Source organism: Tamandua tetradactyla, chromosome 13, assembly GCF_023851605.1.
Source record: "Tamandua tetradactyla isolate mTamTet1 chromosome 13, mTamTet1.pri, whole genome shotgun sequence".
In the NCBI taxonomy this organism is placed as follows: domain Eukaryota; kingdom Metazoa; phylum Chordata; class Mammalia; order Pilosa; family Myrmecophagidae; genus Tamandua; species Tamandua tetradactyla.
In genome coordinates this window covers 83,506,672-83,528,411 of record NC_135339.1, presented here as the reverse complement: position 1 = coordinate 83,528,411, position 21,740 = coordinate 83,506,672, and the positions used below count along the sequence as shown (strand labels likewise).

General features: G+C 36.8%; 1 protein-coding gene across 1 annotated transcript in view; it reads right to left on the bottom strand.

Moving 5' to 3' along the window:
- Positions 1–21,740, bottom strand: part of WDR11 (WD repeat domain 11) — a 102,556-nt gene that overhangs the window by 13,485 nt on the left and 67,331 nt on the right. Inside the window, exons 17-21 of the mRNA XM_077126226.1 lie at positions 12,530–12,636; positions 11,990–12,104; positions 11,418–11,589; positions 2,010–2,118; positions 1,011–1,073 (exon numbers count right to left, since the gene is read on the bottom strand). Of these exons, the coding sequence (XP_076982341.1) occupies positions 1,011–1,073; positions 2,010–2,118; positions 11,418–11,589; positions 11,990–12,104; positions 12,530–12,636 (566 nt within the window). The remainder of the gene's footprint in view (positions 1–1,010; positions 1,074–2,009; positions 2,119–11,417; positions 11,590–11,989; positions 12,105–12,529; positions 12,637–21,740) is intronic.

Below are 21,740 nucleotides of genomic sequence, written 5' to 3'. Positions count from 1 at the left end.
AATCAATATACTCCTGAACTGGAAAATTCTACTCAAAACATTTTTTTTTGAGCTTACAAAAGAAAAGTTACTTTGCCATGACCCTGAAATTTAAAAAGTTTACTAGGGTCAGAGTGTACTCCTGGTTGGAAAAAGGAGCATAGAAGACTGTGAGGCTCTGATTTTGATTTATATTCTTGTAACAGTTCAACTCACATTTTAAAAAATATTAACAATTATCTAACTATATGAACAAAAGATGTTATTATTGATAAAATTATTCTGCTGGTCATCAGGAACAGTGTACACTTCAGAGTCAATGGTATTCAGAAATTATTTTATAAACTATTCCAAAAATAAAGTAAAATATTTAAGGAAGAAAAGCTAGTGTTACAAAATACTCATAAATCCAAGAGGAAAGATGTTCTTTAAATCTACAGTTTCTATTTAAGCATATATGCTACTCTTTTCCAATCAATAAAACATTCTATTCTGGCTAATTTATTAGATATCCTCATTATGTGCAGCAGATTCTAAATTGTAAAAATGCATTGTTACGTTTTACTGTGAACTCCATGTAGATCCATATTTTTGTACTTGCCTTTGCAATATTACTACCAATACATAGTTTAAAACATTCTTGGTTCTAGGGAGCATATTAATTTCTTAGTTAGAATTGTGCACACAGTACCTGACAGAGAAAACTCACTGTAGAAGAGGAAGGTAACACAGAATAATCACCGTACGTATGTCCTCAACCACACAGGATTTGTGCCGAGGCAGGCCAAGTTAAAATGATGCCCAAGCCACAGCTTCTACTTCAGCCCTGATTAACTTACTGAAGATAGATGTCTCTTTAACTGTACTATTAAGTAAATATGGCTTCTCTAAAACAAAGATACAGACAGAATATTCTCTCCTTGGACCATTAATCTTTTCCAAAACGCAATTTATTTTAATTTTAAAATGCTCAAATTATTATACTTTCACTTTTCATATTTCCATCTTCTAATAAAACATAATGCACTTACTTAGACAATGAATTCAACTGCTCTTGAAGGAGAGTCTTTATTTCTTTATTTTCTGGATAATCACTGTACAGAAAAGATTTTGAATAAGTTCATTAACTCTTCACTTAACAATATTTATTTCTTCACCAGAAAAAAAAGTTTGGGTCACAGTAATATAGCAACAACTTTTCTATAGTTCTTGGTTAAAAACTTGATGTCTATTCAGGAACTCACCAATCATGTTTAATGTCTGCTTTTATCCTATTGAGTCAAGACAAAGAAATGAGTAAAGAAAATCTTCAGTTTTCAAGAAACTAGTAGGCTTTAAAATCTCTCAGATTTAGATTCTTTTGAATAAAATTTAATAAAACAAGGACCTTAATAACAATTAAAAGAATTTGCTCATTCTCTTCTGCAGAATGGACATTCTCTAAGTATCTTGGAGAACAGAGAGAGACCTCATGACATCATATTTTAAAAAATTCTTTCTTCCTATGCCTACCTGGGCACTGCACATGGGATAAGCTCAGAAAACATTTGTGGATTTAATTAATGACAGTTTCTGCTAATGGTTTTCTGTTTTGTTTGGTAATGAACAAGTATTCCTGAGATTTATAAAAACATAAAAATCTATGAAGGGGAACCACTGATGCTGCTGAGAATTAGGCCCAGTCTCCAAGTTCCCCTTTGCCTAAATTGACTCTATTCATACTCATCCTTTTCCTAATTATGTAATGCCCTATATTCAGGCTTTAAGACAACTACACAACCACCTGGCAGCACATCCATGCTCATAGCCCTCCTTCCCCTGTGCTGTCCCAAAGGCCTCAGAGAGGGATGGAAATGAGAGGCAGATGCATGGTTCTTTTAGTGTTCCTGCCTTCTCCATGTCAGTTTGGTTTCAAGGCTTTTCTCCATTCTTCTTATACCCTAGAGTACACAACACTGCTGATTTTCATGGGTATCCTTCAACCTCAAGGAAATTAAGAAAGGAAAACAAAAACAGGGAAAAAAACTTACACATGAGAAATATCCAAAGAATACCGTCCATTCCAAGGCTGGTGTAGTAAGAAGGCTTTTAAGGCCAGGGAGGCCCTTGGAACAAGGAGATATGGGCACCACACAGGCTCTAGGGAAAAAAAGCTGTTTTTTTAAAATTGAAATTTACACTATTTTCACAGATATAGACAGGAAGTCAGCAGAGAACACTGTATCAATGTAGTATACTCAATGTAATAGCTACTTGAACACTGGCTAAGAGTAGAGACTGCACTCGAATCCAATTTTTCATTTATAGTTAATATATTTCTCCTTTCTTAAAAAATTTAAATGTCCTGGGTGGTATAAAACACTGATCCTATTTTAAATAAAAGATTCAACATGACCCTAGTTATCAATAAAGCTCATTATTTGAATACTAAAAATAATCAACCTGTACCATCCTATATGCCTTTGCTTTTCTGAGGCTATTAAACAAAATGGCCCACCAACCTTGAGCTTGTCACTGAAAGGATTAGGCTACCTCAGATCACTTTTGCAGTACCAGATCTCTCTCCTATAAATAATTACCTTATAAAAGTGGACCTTGAACAAAGTGGCTATCTTCTTAGACTCTGCCACCTCTCTAGGCCCAAGCATCCCCCACTCCCAGTGGGTGGCTTACTTAGAATACAAACAAGATTTTCCTGTGTTTTAAAATATATTCCAATACAGAGAAACAACAGACCCAAAGGCTCCAATACCCAGATAACAGGGCTCTGAATACCCTACATAGTTCCACTTGTCAGACTCCTGACCTCCTTTTGAGTTCCGTTGGCTTTAAATAAATACAATTACATAAAATTTCACAACCCTACAGATGGTTTGTCTTATTAAGTGTCCCACCTTGACTTTAGACTGTGTTGTCCAATTCAATACCACTAGCCATAAAACCTGAAACATGGTTCAATAAATTAATTTTATTCAATTTTAATTAACTAAAATAGAAAACTAATACTTGATTCAGTTATTGGAAAACTTTTAAGTATGCTTGGAACAAACTGAATACATGACTTTTTCAACTGTAAAATTTATAAAACTTAAATAGAGCCCAAGTATTTCTACTGAAAATTTGTCCTCTGACTTGAGACATGCTCAAAACATAAAATATACACGGGGTATGAAGACTTAGTACTAAAAACTGTAAAATATCTCATAATAATTTTCAATATTGATTATATATTGCAATGAAAAAAATTTTAGATACATTACCTTAAAATGAATTACTAAAATTAATTTCATCTGTTTTTTTAAATGTGACTTACATTAATGACATATGTGGCTCAAACTGTATTTCTGTTGGACAGCACAGTTTTTGAAAATTTTGTCTTAAGCAATTAGGAATTAAATTACAAATGGCATGTGTGAGCTTTTCAAATAAAAAGTCAAAGTGCTCAGGCACATTTCTACTACTGCTTTTTTTCATACTCAAGAATTGAGGTATTGATTCAATAAAATCACCTAAAATGCCGTCCACATTCAAATGTCCTCTATTCCCCCTAAATATCCAAAGAGTTGTGGTATTTTTAAGATATTGGTCGAGGTTCCTGCATTGCATCTGCTTGTCATGTCTCTTTAGCCTCCTTTAATGTAGAACAGTCGGCCTACTTTTCTGTTTTTGGTCTTAAATGATGCTTTCATTTTTGAAAAGTCCTGGCCAGCTGTCTTAGAAAATGTCCCACTTTCTAGATTTGTTTTCTGAGGATTATATTCAGGTTAAACATTTCTGGCAAGAACACCATGTTGGGAATGTTGTGTACTTCCCACAGAATCACGTCAGAAGGAATGTATAAGTTGGTCTCCTTATGTGTAATATTAATTTTGATCATCTGTTTAAGGAGGAATTCACCAGAACTCCCTCTTGTCAGGGCACCATTCTCATGATGAGTGGGTAGCATGTGGGGAGGCTGAGAGACTCTGAATTTCCTATTCCCAAACATCCTGTCATCCAATGATTTGATATTTACTGATGATCCTCATTTAGATAGATTATTACATTAGGTAATGCAAATTGGTGATTTTCTAATTCTTTCATTCTTTCTACATTTATCAACTGGCATTCTTTTATACGCATGAGCTGTTCCTTCTCCACCTTCCCCCTTCTTTTCTGAGTATCATTATGGAATGAAAGATTTTTCTGAATCTACCACTTTTATCAATCCCAGCATTACTTTTTGCAATGTTCAGATTGCCCCAGAGTTGGCAATGGGAGCCCCTTAAAGCCAGTTTTTATACCCCTATGACAGGTCCTCATTGTTGTTTTTTTTTTTAAAAAAAAACAATACTTCCTTAACTTCTGCCACCCCAAGATGTCCCAGGTGTCATCCTGCACCTTTTCTGGTTCTATCCTGGATTAAGCTGTTTCTCCAAGGAGTCCTGGCTCCTTTAGATCAGTAAATGGAATCTATAAACTAAAATCTGGGTACTAGGAGTGTTTATTGCCACTGAAATGTCAGTGCTTCTAGACTCTTTCAATGGACTAAGCCAGGAAATACAATTTTTTAAAAGTATTACCTTCAATTTAAATCAACACTGCAGTATTCTTCCTTACCACGCCCCGTTCCACATTTCCTTTTCCCTCAATAGGGATACTAATTCCCCAAAACTGCAATCTATTTACCTTTAATTCTTTCTAGCCTATACAAAACAGTTTCAGAATTACTGGTATCACTGTCAACTACCTAGGTAAAGTTCAGAACTTCTTTGTAGCTCTTTATACTCTAGCATATAAACAACTAAAGGGGAACAGTTAGGGATCTGTGTTTAAAAGTTATTTGAACTATTTGTGTGTGTGTGCAGTTATGTAACTAATTTGTTATATATTTAGGTTCAACTCCTTCTTGTATTCAATTTTAGAGTTTGCTCTTCATTCAACCTTTTTGTTTTCACTGAATATTTTAGATGCCTGAACATTTACATGGTTCAAAAGTTGAAGTCATAAAAAAAAGAAATACTCAAAGAAATTTCACTTCTGTCCTCTCTACAGTCTCATTTTTCTATCCACCTCCTAAAACCATTTTCATTTGTTTATGGATTATTCTTTCTGTGCTTTTTGTAAAACAAACACAAACACATTATATATCTATACACACCCCACACTCACAGGCACAATGTAGAGTCCCTGACCTGTGCATATACCTGCACTGCAACCCGTCACCACACTGTTCTGCCTGGCCCCCTGCTCTACACCCATCCCGCATATACAAAGCTTTAGACTACTGAAGGAAATCAACTTCCAAAGTAACTCTATCAAGATATTTACATGACGTGAAGAAAACAGAAGGTACTAACCATATGAAGATGCAGACAGATACAGCTCACCCTAATAACCAAATTACAACACAGGAGGAGACACAGACTTTGGAATAACTAATCAAAGACGTTCATGTAACTCTACTAAATAAAATCAGTGGGATCACTCACTAATGACATAAAGGAGATTAGAAGACACTAAAGGAACATAAAGAGGAATTTGAAAGAATAAATAGAAAAATAGCAGATATCAGAGAGATTAAAGATGCTGTAGACCAAACAAAAAATATACTAGAGACACACAACAGCACATTTGAAGAGGGAGAAGAAAGAATAAGAGAACTAGAGGACAGGACAACTGATTCTGAACCCACAAAAGAGCAAGTGACAAAAAAGATGGGAAAATTTGAATTGGATCTCAGGGAAATTATGAGCAAAACAAAGCACACAAATATAAGAACCATCTCCTTCTGTGGAAGGAGAAGAGAAGAGTAAAGGGCTAGGACGATCAGTGGAGGATATAATTGGGGAAAACTTTCCAACCTTTATAAAATACGTGAACATGCAAATCAAAGAAGCCCAACAAACTCCAAACAGAATAAATCCAAACAGGTCTTCCCCAGGACACATACTAATCAGTCTGTCAAATGTTGAAGAGAAGCAGAAAATCCTGAAAATGGCAAGAGAAAACAATCTACTATGTACAAGGGAAACCACATGACACTGAGTTCAGACTACTCAACTGGCACCATGGAGGTGAGAAGGCAGTAGTATGATATATTTAAGATTCTGAAGAGAAAGACTTTCAGCCAAGAATCCTGTACCCAGCCAAAGTGTCCTTCAAAACTGAAGGAGAGATTGAAATTTTCACAGACACACAAAGGCTGTGGGAACAGTCAACAAGAGATAGTCTCTATAAAATTACTAAAGGGAGTTCTGTCAGTTGAGGAAAAAAAAGACATGAGTGGGAGGTCTGGAAGAGGGCACAGAACTGCAGAGTATCAGTAAGAGTAACCTAAAGGATAAAAACAGAAAGAGGGAAAAGAATATACAGATCTGACAAAATCCAAAAGATAAGAGGGTGGATTCAAGAAATGCCTTTACAGTAATAACTGTGAATAGTAATGGACGAAATTTACCAATTAAAAGTTACAGACTGGCATAATGGATTAAGAAATATTATCCAGCTATATGCTGCTTACAAGAGACTCATTTTAGAAACAAGGATACAAATAGATTGAAAGGGAAAGGATGGAAAAAGATGTTCCACACAAGCTGCAATCAAAAGAAAGCAGGAGTAGCTATACTAATATCAGAAAAAATAGACTTTAAATGTAAAGACACCATAAGAGACAAAGAAGGAGACTATATATTATAAAAGGGACAATTAACCAAGAAGAAATGACAATCATAAATGTCTATATCCCAATCAAGGAGCTCCAAAGAGCATAAAACAGACATTGGCAAAACTGAAGGGAGCAATACACATTTCAACAATAATAGTCGGAGACTTCAGTACACCACTCTCCTCTAGAGACTGAACAACCAGACAGAGAATCAACAAAGAAACAGAGAACTTAAACAATTTGATAAGTGAATTAGACCTAACAGATGTGTATAGGTCGTTTCATCCCAAAACCCCAGGATATACATTCTTCTCTAGTGCTCATGGAACATACTCTAGGATGGATCACATGCTGGGGCACAAAACAGGTCTTTATAAATTTATAAACACTGAAATTATTCAAAGCACTTTCTCTGATCACAATGGAACGGAGCTGGAAATCAATAACTACCAAAGAACAAGAACTTTCACAAATATATGGAGATTAACACACTCTTATACAATGAGTGGGTCAAAGAAGAAATTTCTAGAGAAATCAGTAGCTATCAGGAGATGAATGAAAACGAGAATACAACAGAACTTATGGAATGTGGCGAGGCTGTGCTGAGAGGGAAAATTATTGCCCTAAATGCCTATATTAAAAAAGAAGAAATAGCAAAAATTGAGGACTTAACAGTTCAACTGGAAGAACTTGAGAAAAAACAGCAGACTTACCCCAAGGCAAACAGAAGAATAGAAATAACAAAGATTAAAGGAGAGTTAAATGAATGGCAGAATAAAAGAACAAAGAAAGAATCAATAACACCAAAAGTTGATTCTTCAAGAAAATCAGTAATATCGATGGGCCACTAGAAAGGCTGACAAAAAAAGAGAGAGGATGTAAATAAACAAAATCAGAAATGAGAGGGGGTCATTACTACAGGCCCTGAAGAAATAAAAAGAATCATAAAAGGATACTATGAACAACTCTACACCAACAAATCAGACAACTTGGATGAAATGGACAAATTGCTGGAAACACAAAAACAAGCTACTCTGACTCAAGAAGGAATAGAAGAACTCAACAAACCAGTCACAAGTAAAGAGACTCAATCAGTCATCAAAAATCTTCCTATAAAGAAAACCCAGGATCAGGTAGCCTCACAGCGGAATTTTATCAAACATTCCCAAAAGAACTAACACCAATCCTGCTCAAACTTTTCCAAGAAATTTAGGAAAAGGAACACTGCCTAACTTATTTTATGAAGCTAATATCACTTTAATACCAAAACCAGGTAAAGGAAAGGAAAACTATAAGCCAATCTCCTTAAGGAATATAGATGAAAAAATTCTCAACAAAATATTAGCAAATCGAATCCAACAGCGCATTAAAATAATTATACACCACAACCAAGTGAGGTTCATACCAAGAAAGCAAGGATTGGTTCAACACAAGAGAATCAGTTAATGTAATATAGAACATTAACAAATCAAAGGGGAAAAATCATATGATCATCTCAACGGATGCTGAAAAATATTCTTTTCAGATAAAAATACTTCAAAAGGTAGGAATCAAAGGTAACTTCATCAACATGATAAAAGGCATGAAAAACCTTATAGGCAGCACTGTACTCAACTGTGAGAGGCTGACAGCTTTCCCCATAAGATCGGGAATGAGACAAGGGTGTCCTTTGTCACCACTATTATTCAACATTGTACTTGAAGTTCTAACTAGAGTAATCAGGCAGGAAAAAGAAACAAAAGGCATCCAAATTGGAAAGGAAGAAGTGAAACTTTCATTATTTGCAGAAGACATGGTACTATACTAAGAAAACCCTGAGAAATCTACAAAAGTTACTTAAGATAAATTCAGCAACGTGGCAGGTTATAAAATTAATGTGCAAAAATCGGTAATGTTTCTATATATAAGCAAGATCTAAACAAGGAGTCAATTAAGGAAAACATTCATTCAAAACAGAACTAAAAGAATCAAGTATCTAGTTATGAACTCAACTAGGGATGTAAAGGACTGCTTCACAGAGAACTACATAACACTGCTAAACAAAATCAAAGATCTAAACAGGTGGAAAGACAGTCCACGCTCACGGACAGAAAGGTTAAATGTTGTTAAGATGTCAATTTTACCCAACTTGATCTACAGATTCTACAAAGTACCAATCAAAATTCCAACAACCTACTTTGAAGACTTGGAAAAGCTAGTTACCAAATTCACTGGGAAGAGAAAGAGACTCCAGATAGCTAAAAGCATTCTAAAAAAGAATGAAGGGGGAAGATTAATTCTCTCCGATTTTAAAACTTTCTATAAAGCCACAGTGGTGAAAACAGCATGGTACTGGCACAGAGACGTACTGACCAATGGAACAGAACTGAGAGTGCAGAAACAGATCACCAAATCTATGTTAACTGATCTTCAACAAGATCTCCAAATCCACTGAACTGGGATAAATTAGTTATTTCAATAAATGGGATGGGAGAACTGGATATCAACAGCCAGAAGAATGGCTTACCTTACACTCAATACAAAAATTAACTCAAATTGGATCAAACACCTAAATATAAGAACCAATACCATAAACCTCCTAAAAGAAAATGTAGGGAAAGATCTTCATGACCTAGTAACAGGAGGCAGCTTCCTAAACATTATCTCATCTAGAAAATATTTACAACAGGGGCTTAGATTGTAAGCTGCAATAGCAGTCGCATGAAGTCTGGAGTAGTAATTGTTATTTCTGGATTTTGAGGGGCTGTGTTATACATGTGTAACCTAGTATTTAGAGATAAGATCAAAGTTGATCAGGTCAGGATTAAGATAATTCAGAATATAGGGGTAAGGAGGACACTGCCGGTATTTGAGAACTTCACCTAATCTTTGAGACCAAAGGAAAAAAAGTTTATTATATCTGAACCTAATTTTTCTGTAGCATATAATCTAACTTAACCTGTCTGGATAGACCATTTAAACAATCTAAACAGATAGTCAAAAAGTATTGGCAAAGTCCCTTGAGGGATGAGAGAAAAAATATGGAACTATTAAACTTTACCACTGGGGAAACCCCGGATACTGTGCCAAAATTAGGGACAACCAAATCAATAGGCCAAGCCCTTGATCTTGAGGTTTGCTCTTGTGAAGCTCATGTATGTAGTGGAGAAGCTTAGTCTGCCTATAGATATGCCTAAGAGTCACCCCCAGAGGATCACTTTTGTTGCTCATATGTGGTCTCTCTCTCTACAACCAACTCTGCAAGTGAAACCATTGCCCTTCCCCCTACATGGGACATGACATCCAGGGACGAAAGTCTCCCTGGTGGTGTGGGAGATGACTCCCAGGGATGAGCCTGGCCCTGGCACTGGGTGATCAACAATTCCATCCTGGCCAAAAGGGGGAAAATAAGTGTAACAAATAAGACATCAGTAACTGAGAGAGTTCAAATAGCATTGAGAGGCTACACGGGAGATCATTCTTATGTAAGCTTCAATTAGACACTGCTGTCTAACACAATGTGTCAAACCCAAAGCAAAACCAATCCTACCAATCCTAAAGAATACTTAAAGCATTGTATAAGATTCTACAAAGGTTTCATGCACTAGGATAACTTTCAAGAAACTTACAACCTCCAGATGTGTCCCTGGATCAGATAAATCCTGAATGCAGAGGGGTCAGCCTTTCCAAAACATCAACAAGTTCTATCCCCCTATTCCTATCCCATATTATTGACAGCTCTTCCAATATGAAAAAGTTAGAATTTAACAACAGGGTTTGTTAACAGGGTTTAACAAATGAGTATGAGTGCTGAATCATCACACTGATATTTCTTTTGGTCTCCAGTACCTTAGAGCAACTAGAAATAAAACTAAAACTGTGGAATGGGAACCCATACCAAACTCTGAAATCTGTTCTACAAATAACTGTTGTGATATACTTTGAAATTTATTGCTTTTTTGTATATATGCTATTTAAAGAGAAGGAAGAGTATAAAAGAGAAGACAGGATTTAACAAATGAGTATGACTGCAGATTCATTGTTTTGGGATTTCTTTTGGTCTCCAGTATTTTGGAGCACCTAGAAGAAAAAAATGAAAAATCATGGAATTATAACCCACGTCAAACTTTAAAATCTGCCTACGATTACTTGTTAAAATGTACTTGGAAATGTATTGTTTTGTATATATGTTATATTTTACAATTAAAAAAAAAAAGCACACCTAGCAAAAATTAAAGGTGAAAAGGCAGCTCAGCCAACATCAGTAGCAGATGGACAGTGCCTTAAGCATGAATACAGAGTGAAGGGGACAGTTTTCAAAACTTCACTGCCTCTGGACATGTCAATTATTGACTCTACAAAGGTACAGTTAATTTCAAAACTCATGATACTCACATTCCAAAGTGACATTTCAATGATATATGGTTGCAAAAGATACAAGGCTCATTATTAAAAAGCTAACAGCCCCTCATCACTAGATTCATGCCCTCTGATAGGTTCTCCTAAGTTCCTGATTAACCATCTTTATGGATGCAAACATTTTTTAACTGGCTGACAAACCACTCAGAAAGGGGTCAAGGTAGGAACACTTGGAAAACCTAAATTGGGGAATGACTGACATTGGTAATTACAAAGAATATATCTCAACGGTATAAAAAAAAACTCAAGCTTCAAATTAATCTATTTGCTTAAACTCAGTTACTTAGAAAATAAAATTGAAATGAAACAGAAACAGCTCTCTCTTAAGACCACAACCTGTGACAAAATAAAGACAGGCTTGCTTCAAAGCAATCTTTTCCTCACAATTCCATACCAGTCAACTCCTGCTCATCCATTCTAAAACATGAAGACTTCATAGACATTTCCAGGACTCTGATACAACCATCATCTGATGCCAGGATCACTTTATCTGATGTGCACCAGTCCACGTCCAATATCCGAAAGGTCACGTTTCTTCCACTCCTTAAACTGCTCACCAGCTGGACCTTCAAGAGTAAATTTTGTTGTCACTTTCAGAAAGAAAAGGGAGATATTTTATTATTCTGGACCAAATGGTCAAGGAAAGATAGTGTCTGTGGCAAAGGCCCAGTGCAAGTTTAGAACTGACCAGTCTTTGTAAATCTATCTTCCACAAGTGAACTAAATTTCAAATGTTCCAAAGACAGCAAACACATTAAAAAAAAAAAAAAAAGTTGAGCTGTCATCTTTACAACAGAATACAGCAAAAGTAAAAATTTTAACAAGAAAATAATTTGGTGTAAGAAGTCTAATAGACCCATTATATAGTTTTCATTTCTATCTCAGGAAGAGAGAAGAAGGAAAAGAAGCAAAGTTCAGGTGACCAGCAGCTTCATTTACATTTTATCCCCATGGAGCTGGGCCTACCTCTTTAGTATCCCACACTTCAGCTCCATCATTGTACATTGCTATTAATTTTTGGTTTCCTTTACCAGGGGCAAAGCGAATCTTCCTCACCCAACTTCGGTGTGTAGGTATCCCTCTGAGGACAAACAAAAAACCAAAACACCAAATATGATGTGGAGTGAGATCTAGTCACCAGAATAATGCCCCGTGTCTCTCCCTATTTCTATTTCTGACAAGGTCTGATGGTGGGAGAATCCTTTTACTCTCTGGGATAGGAGCCACACCTGAGAGAAAAGGTCTGCCTGTTAACAGCTAATTGTGTTCCACTGTTCTGCGTGAGCCACCTGCAGACCAGGCTCTCCTATGAACCAGCCAGGGCTGGACTCAAGGCCCTTCCTCCAGTGAGGTGATGAGGGACCTGAGGGGCCAAGCTGTACTTAGCCACGTTTTCTGCTCCTGTTTACCATGTCACAAGCCTCAAATGGAACCTAATTTATATAAATCAAGAGGTTACATAAAAAAAAATAAAATAAAAAATAAGACTGCACTCTTGGCTCATACCTGGATACTCTGCCTTTCAAATCCCAAAAATTTAAATTTCCATCCATATCTCCAAGAACTAATGTATCACCTTTCCAAGCGATGCAGGTAATACTACCCATACTTCCCTAAAAAACAATAAACAAACAAACATAAACGTCAGTACCTACAAATGACCATAACAGAAAAAATATTTTTACTTAACAACTATGACAAAGTGATAGGTATTTTAATAAAACTTAATTACAAAAGGTTTTGTTTTAGTATGAATGGCATTTAATCCCCACAGACATATTTCAACACTAAATAGACTTATTGATTCTATTCTAACTACATAGCATATTGATTTCAATTATAAAGAAAAAAGAGAATTCTATTTGATAGCCATTAAGTTATCTCAGCCAAATTAATAAAGAAAGGGAATCATCTGAGGAAGAAACACCTTCCTCAAAAGAGGTGGAAAAATAAGAGAAGAAAAAGAAAGAGCAAAGGAACCCCTTTCAGAGGGTTCTTGTCTCTATCACAGCAAAAGAGTAAATAAATATATTCCAAGAGAAACTCAAAACTGCTTCAAAACCAATTGTACAGCAATTTTTCTACTGAAAAAGGACCTACTAGAACCTATGGAATTACGGAGGTGAAGACATACTGTTTTATTAAGGAATGTGCTTAATCTGAGCTCGCAGAAAGCTCTACAAAGAAGCTACTTATAGAAAAACATGTATAAGAATAAGTCACTATGGTAATAAATCTAAGTTGGGGTGAAGAAACTGGCTTACGATTCTAACAATAAATTACACAGAGGCAATGCAGAGTAGAGGTCTACTGGGTCCTGGAGCCAGACTACATAGGCTTGACTGAATCTGTGCTTTACCACTGAATTTGCTGTGTGATTTGGGACAAGTTTTCTCAACCTTCTGTGTCCAGAACTTGCCATCAATAAAAAAAGGGTAACAGCATGAAACGTGAGGACACTAATTTAAATAGAGTCAGTAAATTTATACAGGTGGATTTGTTAAAGCAATGTCTGCCATACAAGTAAACAGTCAGCACATGTTAGCTATTAAATAACAACTTTACTGTTTAATTATTTCTCTCCTTATCGAAATAAATAATTTATCTATTGAAAGAAATAGTTTTGCATTTACAGTACTATATACAAATGTGTTTTGCTCTTGCTTATTTATTGAGTCTCCCATGTATCATGGTATATGGTATGGGGTGGTTCCAAACATTGGCGAAATTGACAACCAACAGACTGTTGCATACCCCAAATGTTGTATAAATCCTAGTGGCAGTCAAGAAACAAAAGAAAAACTGAATTAAAAATCAATAGTATTACAATGAATTTAATAAAAAAAAACTAAGATGTTATAGAAAATAAATGGAATCTGTACACCACCATATGAAGCAATACTCCAAGATAAACTTATTTCTGTTTTTCTGACCATACTAAAAGAATGTTTAATTAAGAATATGTCTTTAATATACTTTTTTGATTTTTAAAATGTTCATATATTATAATCTTACTTTTTAACTCCTAAACATTAGAATATTAAAATTTAAATTAGCTCAAGAATCACTGTGCAATTTGGAACTAACAATCTGATATATTAATACAACTGTATAGATAAGCCAGACCTTTCTACCTAAGAGTTTAGAGATGTAATACAAACCACATGGAGACACCAAGGTGCTTTTAGAGAATGAGGCATAACCAAACCTGCTTTATGCCTCTAAATGATCTCAGAAGAACAAATGCAAAATCAAAACCCAACAGCACATCTATGTTGCCTAGACATAAAATATACTGGTTAAAAGGTCAGAATGCTGGAAGCAAGGCAGGAATATCCATTCTCTTATTCTTCTAGCTTCCTAAATAAAGGTGGTCAATTATAGACTCTCTTGCTACGTAATTCAAAAATATGCCAAGCTTTTCTCTTCTTTTTACCATATTTATTTACTTTATGGTTCTGGGGCTGAAATCAAAAGGAAAAGTTTCAACTCAAAGTGAATGTTGAATACATTTTGGGGAGGATGTTTAAGATAAATACTGAATTAAAACAAACTAACTAAATGACCCTCTCTTCCTAAATTCTACATTTAGTCACTGGAAAATATTTTCATTCCAGAAAATAAAAACAATGAACCCAAACTGAATCTCCATATATTATACAGTAGTCAAGTCTCTTTCCATAAAAACAATCTGTTCTAAAATGTGTACTAGATTCAGTGGTGGCTGGATTCTTATTGAGGGGTCATTCCTTGAGAAAGGTACACATGCTTTATATCCAAAAGTTTTAAATATTTTTTTTGTCTGGAATCTCAAAAATTAAAAGCTGAGCTCTACTGAATTGTTTCTACATACTAATCTCAAATGTGAAGTGACTGGAGAGCTGTTTTAGAGAAGCTCTAGAAGAGCTCTGATGAGGCTCCTTGCTCTAACGACACACACACGCACACACGCACAAACGCACACACACACGCAAACTGTGATTTTCCAAAGGATAGCTATACTCTTTAACAAGTTTTTCCCTCTACACACTTAAAGTTGGGTTACTTTTCTTATTATGAATATCAAACATCAAACTTTCATGTTTGCATTATTTCCATCCTTTCAAATTACTGAAAAATATTGGTAATATTAGAGATATTTAAAAACAGATATAGGATCTACTGAATCTTCGCATAACTTGTTCCATTTAATAGTAAAAATGAAATTCCATAGTCTCTTACAGTTTAAAAAGTCCTTTCACACAGTTTCTGTTTTTTTTTAAGTAAGGAAGGTTGTTTGATTCCTATTCATCCTGCCTTCTGGTACCCGAGCCCTTTGTAGTCACCTCCCACAAGGAAGAGGGCTGACCTGTGTAACTTGTAAGATACTGCAGGAATGACAGAGCTTGAATTCTGAAACTAGGTCATGAAAAAGTCTGCATCTCCTTCTTGCTCCTCTCAGATCACTTGCTTTAGGGAAAGCCAACTGTCATGTGAGGACACTCAGGAGCCTATAGAGAGGTCACATGTAGAACTGAGGCCTCTCACCAGCAGTAAGCAGTCAACCAGAAGTGAGCCATCCTAGTTGTGGCTTCCCCTATCCCATTTAACTTCAAATGACTGCTGCCCCAGCCAAAATCTTGAAGGCAACCTCATGAGACTCCCCAGCCAAATTCAATGTTTAGCATTCTACCAAAATTTAAATAAATAGATTTTTAAAAAATCACTTCATGTTTACATTTAAGCATGAATTACAGTTGTATGTGCTAATTAAAAAAATTTCTGCGGAGACTTCTTGAGATTAGCCCTGCTTCACGGAAAACTCAGAGAACGGAAGGAGGGCGACTGCGGTGGCAATTTTGGAGTGGGGCTGACCTGGGAGAGCCTTCTGCACCACATGCGACAGCTCTGGTTGCAGAGGCTGAGGAGCTGAGAGGCAGAAAGCTGGAGCCTGGCATGAAGGTGTGGAGCAGCAGAGCCTGTGGGAGTGCACAGACAGATACATGGGACTAGCAAGTAAGCCAGGTCACATTTCTTGGGCACGCCACCCTCACAGTTGCAGCCCCGTGACCGGCAACTCTCCCCACACCCCACACAACAGGACTCCTTCACCCACTCCTATTCCTTGCACTCCAGGTGCCCCCACCCACTAGCCCCCAGGGCACGACCTGCCCCACACCCCCACCCCAAGTGCAGCCTGACCCACCTCTCCTACACCCCTCCCAAGTACTACCTTCCCCTCCCTGTTCCCTGCATGCTGTTACCAGTGCATAAAGGTTGAGGGCACTAACCTCCTTATCTAGGCTACCCCTGCCCCTGTCCATAGTGTCACATAGCCTCACCCCACCCTCCCTGAGCTCAGCACATTCATTTATGGCACTCCCAGGCCCATGTATGTACATGGACCTCCAAACACGTCATTCAGCTCTGGGAACTGCATGTTAACAGCACTCTTAGAACTGTGCATAACACAGCCCTCAACCTCACTTCCCAGCTCTGAGAAAGTACTGACCTGCACAGCTAGGTCACATCTGCCCCCAAACCATGAAGGCAAAACGCCAACCTGCTGCCACAGGTCTATGCATGTGCGCAAAGGGCCTTGCGCCTTAGATGAGCACACACCTGGGTTATGTCTCCCAGACCAGTGCACCCACACAGCTACATCCTCCCTGGCTGCTAGGCATCCACATTCACAAGAATCAGCATAACATCCCCAACCTGCGCCCATACCTGCCCTGAAACAAATCACTGTACTGACTGCTCCACCCTGGGCCCTGTTCCCTGCTGTACAACCATCCCACAACACAAGGCCTTAGACTACTGAAAGAAATCAACTCCCAAAATAAATCAATCAAGACATCTACATGCAACGAAAACAGCAGACAATCACTAAGCATATCACAGTGCAGACAGAAATAGCCCCGCCTAATGACAAAATTACAACACTGGAGGGGACACAGATGTCAGAACAACTAATCAAAGATGTCAATACAACTCTATTTAATAAAATAAGCAGGATAGCAAATGACATAAAGGAGACCAAGAAGATAGTAGAAGAGCACAAAGAGGAATTTGAAAGAATAAATAGAAAAATAGTGGAAATCACAGAGATTAAAGACTGTTGACCAAATAAAAAACATAGTAAAGGCACACAACACCAGATCTGAAGAGACAAAAGAAAGAATAAGTGATATAGAGGATAGAGTAATTGACTTCGAAGACTGAAAACAATAAATGGCAATAAAAGGTGGAAAAAACAGAAGGGGAATTCAGGGAAAAGACAGGCAAACAAAGTGCGCAAATATAAGAATCACTGGTGTCCCAGAAGGAGAAGACAGCAGAAAGGGCTAGGAAGAGTAGTTGAGGATATAATGGGGGAAAACTTCCCAATCCTCATAAAGGACATAAATATTCAAGTCAAAGAAATCCAAAGAACTCCAAACAGAATAAATCCAAACAGGCCTTCCCCAAAGCACATACTAATCAGTCTGCCAAATGTTGAAGAGAAGCAGAAAATCCTGAAAGCGGCAAGAGAAAAACAATCTACTACATATAAGGGAAATCAAATAATACTGAGTTCAGACTACTCAGCTAGAACCCTGGAAGCTAGAAGGCAGTGGTATGATATATTCAAGATCCTGAAAGAAAAAGACTTCCAGCCAAGAACTCTGTACCTAGCCAAATTGTCCTTTAAAATTAAGGGAGAGATTAGAGCTTTCACAGACAAAGAAGTCCTGAAAGAATTTGTCATCAAGAGACCAACCCTACAAGAAATACTAAAAGGAGTTCTGCCAGCTGAAAAACAAAAGACAGGAGAGGGAGGTCTGGAGGAGGGCACAGAATTGAAGAGTACCATTAAGGGTAATTTAAAGAATACAAAGAGAAAGAGGGAAGAGAAAATATAGATCTGACAAACAAAATTAAAAAGATAAGATGGTGGAATCAAGAAACCCCTTTCCAGTAATAACTTTGAATGTTAGGCTAAATTTACCAATTAAAAGATACAGAGTGGCAAAACGAATTAAGAAACATAATCCAGCTTTATACTGCTTATAAGAGACTCATCTTAGACACAAGGATACAAATAGATTGAAAGTGAAAGGATGGAAAAAGATCTTCCATGCATGGCATAATCAAAACAAAAGCAAGAGTACTATACCAACATCTGACAAAATACTTTCACTACTTGGTATATACCCAGAACAGCTGAAAGCAATGACACAAATAGACATTTGCACACCAATGTACACAGAAGCATTATTCACAATCACCAAAAGATGGAAACAAACCAAATACCCATCATCAGACGAGTGAATCAACAAAATGTGGTATATACATAAGATGGAATATTATGCAGCAGTTAAGATAAAATGACGTCCTGAAGCACATGACAAGATGGATGAGTCTTGAGGACATAATGCTGAGTGAAATTAGCCAGACAAAAAAGGACAGATACTGTGTGATTCTACTTTTATGACCAGAATAAAGATATGGTCAGAGACTTACAGAACACAGGGGACTCAGAGATACATAGAAGCTAGAGATGAGTGAACTGTTAGCTAATGAGGTTGAACTTCAATGTAAAGGAAATGATAGGAGTGAAGGTGATTCTCCAGTGAGTTCAGGAGTAATATTACCATATTGAAGATGAACAAGATTGAAAGGGGTTGTATAGACCTACACATCCCACTGACACACACTAAAAATGTGAATAAGTTCTCATAAGAATTACTTCAAAGATATGATTCTTGTATAAAGAGTGTTTAAGTCCAGGGTACAGGGGGAAGATTGCTATTGCATACTATGAGCTATGTTCAAAAGGAAACCATCAGCACTACCGCAGCTACAGTAGAGGTAAACAGTGGGGTGAGTAACAAGAGTTAAGAGGAGGTTTAGATATCCTATTTGGTGAGGGTGTGTTCATTGTTTTCCTGTCTCTTGGGAACAATGAAATTATCTAAAATTGAGAATGTTGATGGACTGTGGACTTTGGGTCCTCTACATGATGCCCGATGAATGCAGGTGGCTGAAGGATGCACTGACGGAGAGTAGAGCGGCGAACGATGGTGTATACCTATGAACAGAGGCTGTGCTGCTACAAAAAGGGACAATGACGTGAGGCATGCAACGATGTGAATGAACATGTGGGACATTTAGTGAGACAAAACAAGCCAGAAACAAAAAACAACAATGTTATGGTCACCTTTAGAAAATGCTTATAACAGAACAGGGGCCTAGATTGAAAGCTTTAAGAGCAGGTACATTAAGTCCAGAGTGGTGATTATTATTTCTGGATTTTGAGAGGTTGTTTTATATATATAACCTGACATTTAGAGACAAGAACGAAGCTGAACAGGTTGGGGTTAAAGTAATTCAGAACATAGGGGTAAGGAAGACAGTGTCTATATTTTAGAACCACACATACTCTTTGAGACCAATGGAAGAAAGGTTTATTTGATCTGGAACTGAAATTTTCTGTAGTGCATAATCTAATCCAACCTATCTGTATAGCTCTGAACAACTGAAACACAGAGAGCACAGAATAAGAAAGAGGTCCTTTCTCATTATATCCAGTATAGATTATTGTAATGCCTAGAAACATCTTAGAGTATATTAACCAGATAATCAAAAAGTACTAACAAAGTCGCCTGAGGGAGGGGAGAAAGACTACGGAATTATTAAACCTTCCCATCAGGGAGTCCCCTGAAACTGTATCAAACTTTAGGACACCCAAATCAATAGGCCAACCCCTCGATCATGAGGCTTACTCTTGTGAAACTTATGTAGGTAGAAGAGAAGCTTAGACTACCTATAGGCATGCCTAAGAATTACTTCTGGAGAACCTCTGTGTTGTTCAGTTGCGGTCTCAGTCTAAGCCCAACTCTGCAAGTGAAATCATTGCCCTCCCCACTATGTGGGACATGACATCCAGGGCTGAAAGTCTCCCTAGAAACGTGGGAGAGGACTCCCAGGGATGAATCCAGACCTGGCACTGTGGACTCAACAATTACATCCCAAAGAAATGGGGGAAAAGAAGTGTAATTAATAAAGTATCAGTGGCAGAGAGAGTTTAAATAGAGTCGATAGGCTACTCTGGAGGTTCTTCTTACAAAAGCTTTAGGTAGACCTTGCTACCTATCATAATCTGTCAATCCTAAAGAATACCTAGGGCAATTCCAGCCAATCATAAAGAACACCTAGGGCAAAATGTAAGATTCCACAAGGGTTCCAGGCACTAGAGTAACTTTCCAGAAACCTACAACCTCCAGATGGATCTCTGGTCCAGATAAGTTCTGAAACCTAGCCCAGCCTCTCCAGAACATCAGACAGTTCCATCTCCCGACCCCATATTAGACCTTCCAATATGAAAATTTAAAATGGCCATAGCCCAAACAACCCCAATGAGAGGTATGGAAAGATCAAAGGTGATGATGGAATATACATAGAAGATAGGAGTCAACAAATGAATATGAATGCTGAATCATTAAACTGATATCTCTTTTAGTCTCCAGTATTTAAGTAAAAACCTAAAATTGTGAAACTGTAACCCATGTCAAAGTCTGAAATATGTTCTACAACTAATTGTAGTGCTGTGCTTGGAAATTTATAGCTTTTTGGTATATATGTTATTGTACACAAAAAAAGAAGGGAAAAAAAGTCGATTGTGATGATCAAAAAGTACTTAAGCCCTCTAGCCTCCTATATTCTGCGGCAGCTAGAAGGAAAAATATGAGAGGAACGTATGGTAGCCTATGATAAACTCAGAGATCTATCCTGTAATCACTTTTTAAAGAGTGCTTTGAAAACTACTGCCTTTTTATTTCTTCACTTTGTATATATTTTATACTATACAATAAAAAAAGTTTTTTAAAAAAGATACTTCTAAGAATAATACAAGAAATCAGAATCCCCAACTGTTAACATTTTATCACATTTCCCTTATTAATCCTCCCTCTCTTTCTGTAAATTTTTTCTGACTCATATATGAGATTAAGGAGTTTATATGATGCTCTGTTACCCCTAAATACATCAGTGTGCTTTACTAAAAACAAGGATATCTCATATAACCAGAGTATGATTATCAACATCAGGTAATTAGTACTGATATAATAATAGTATCCAATTCACAAAACATTCAGTTTCTGTATGTTTCATGTCCTGTACAGTAAAATAAAATTTGAGTCATGCATTGCAAAAAACAATGCTCTTCATCCATTGCAAAAACCATGTGAGATTACTGTAGTAATAAAAAGTTAAAATTATTAACTCCAAAAATCTTAAAGCATTCCCAATGCCATAAGGATATACAGAAGTTAGTAGATATTAGTAATATGCATTATGCTTAAAATCTGATTGCTATTATCCAAAATAATACTAGATTGTAAGCCAAATCCTTTAGGAAAGTGCCCAAAAGAGGACAGACCCTATATGAGGCAGTCAGACTTGAGTTTAAAACACTGCTGAGGCAGGTAAGTAAGATGGGTAACCTCGGGAAAGCTACCTCAGTTTCATTATAGATAAAATGGAGATAATTAGATGGATTATTGCAGGGGATAAAAATAAGTAGCACACAGTCAATATATTTGTCCTGCTTTTTTTTTTTTTTGCACATGGTAAATATTTAATCAAAATAGCTATGATGTTATTCTCTGACAGTACGGAACAAATTTAATCAATTTTCTTAAAAAGTAAAGTTATTTTAAATTAAAGTTTTCTGAAAGAGCTTCCCAAGTTAACT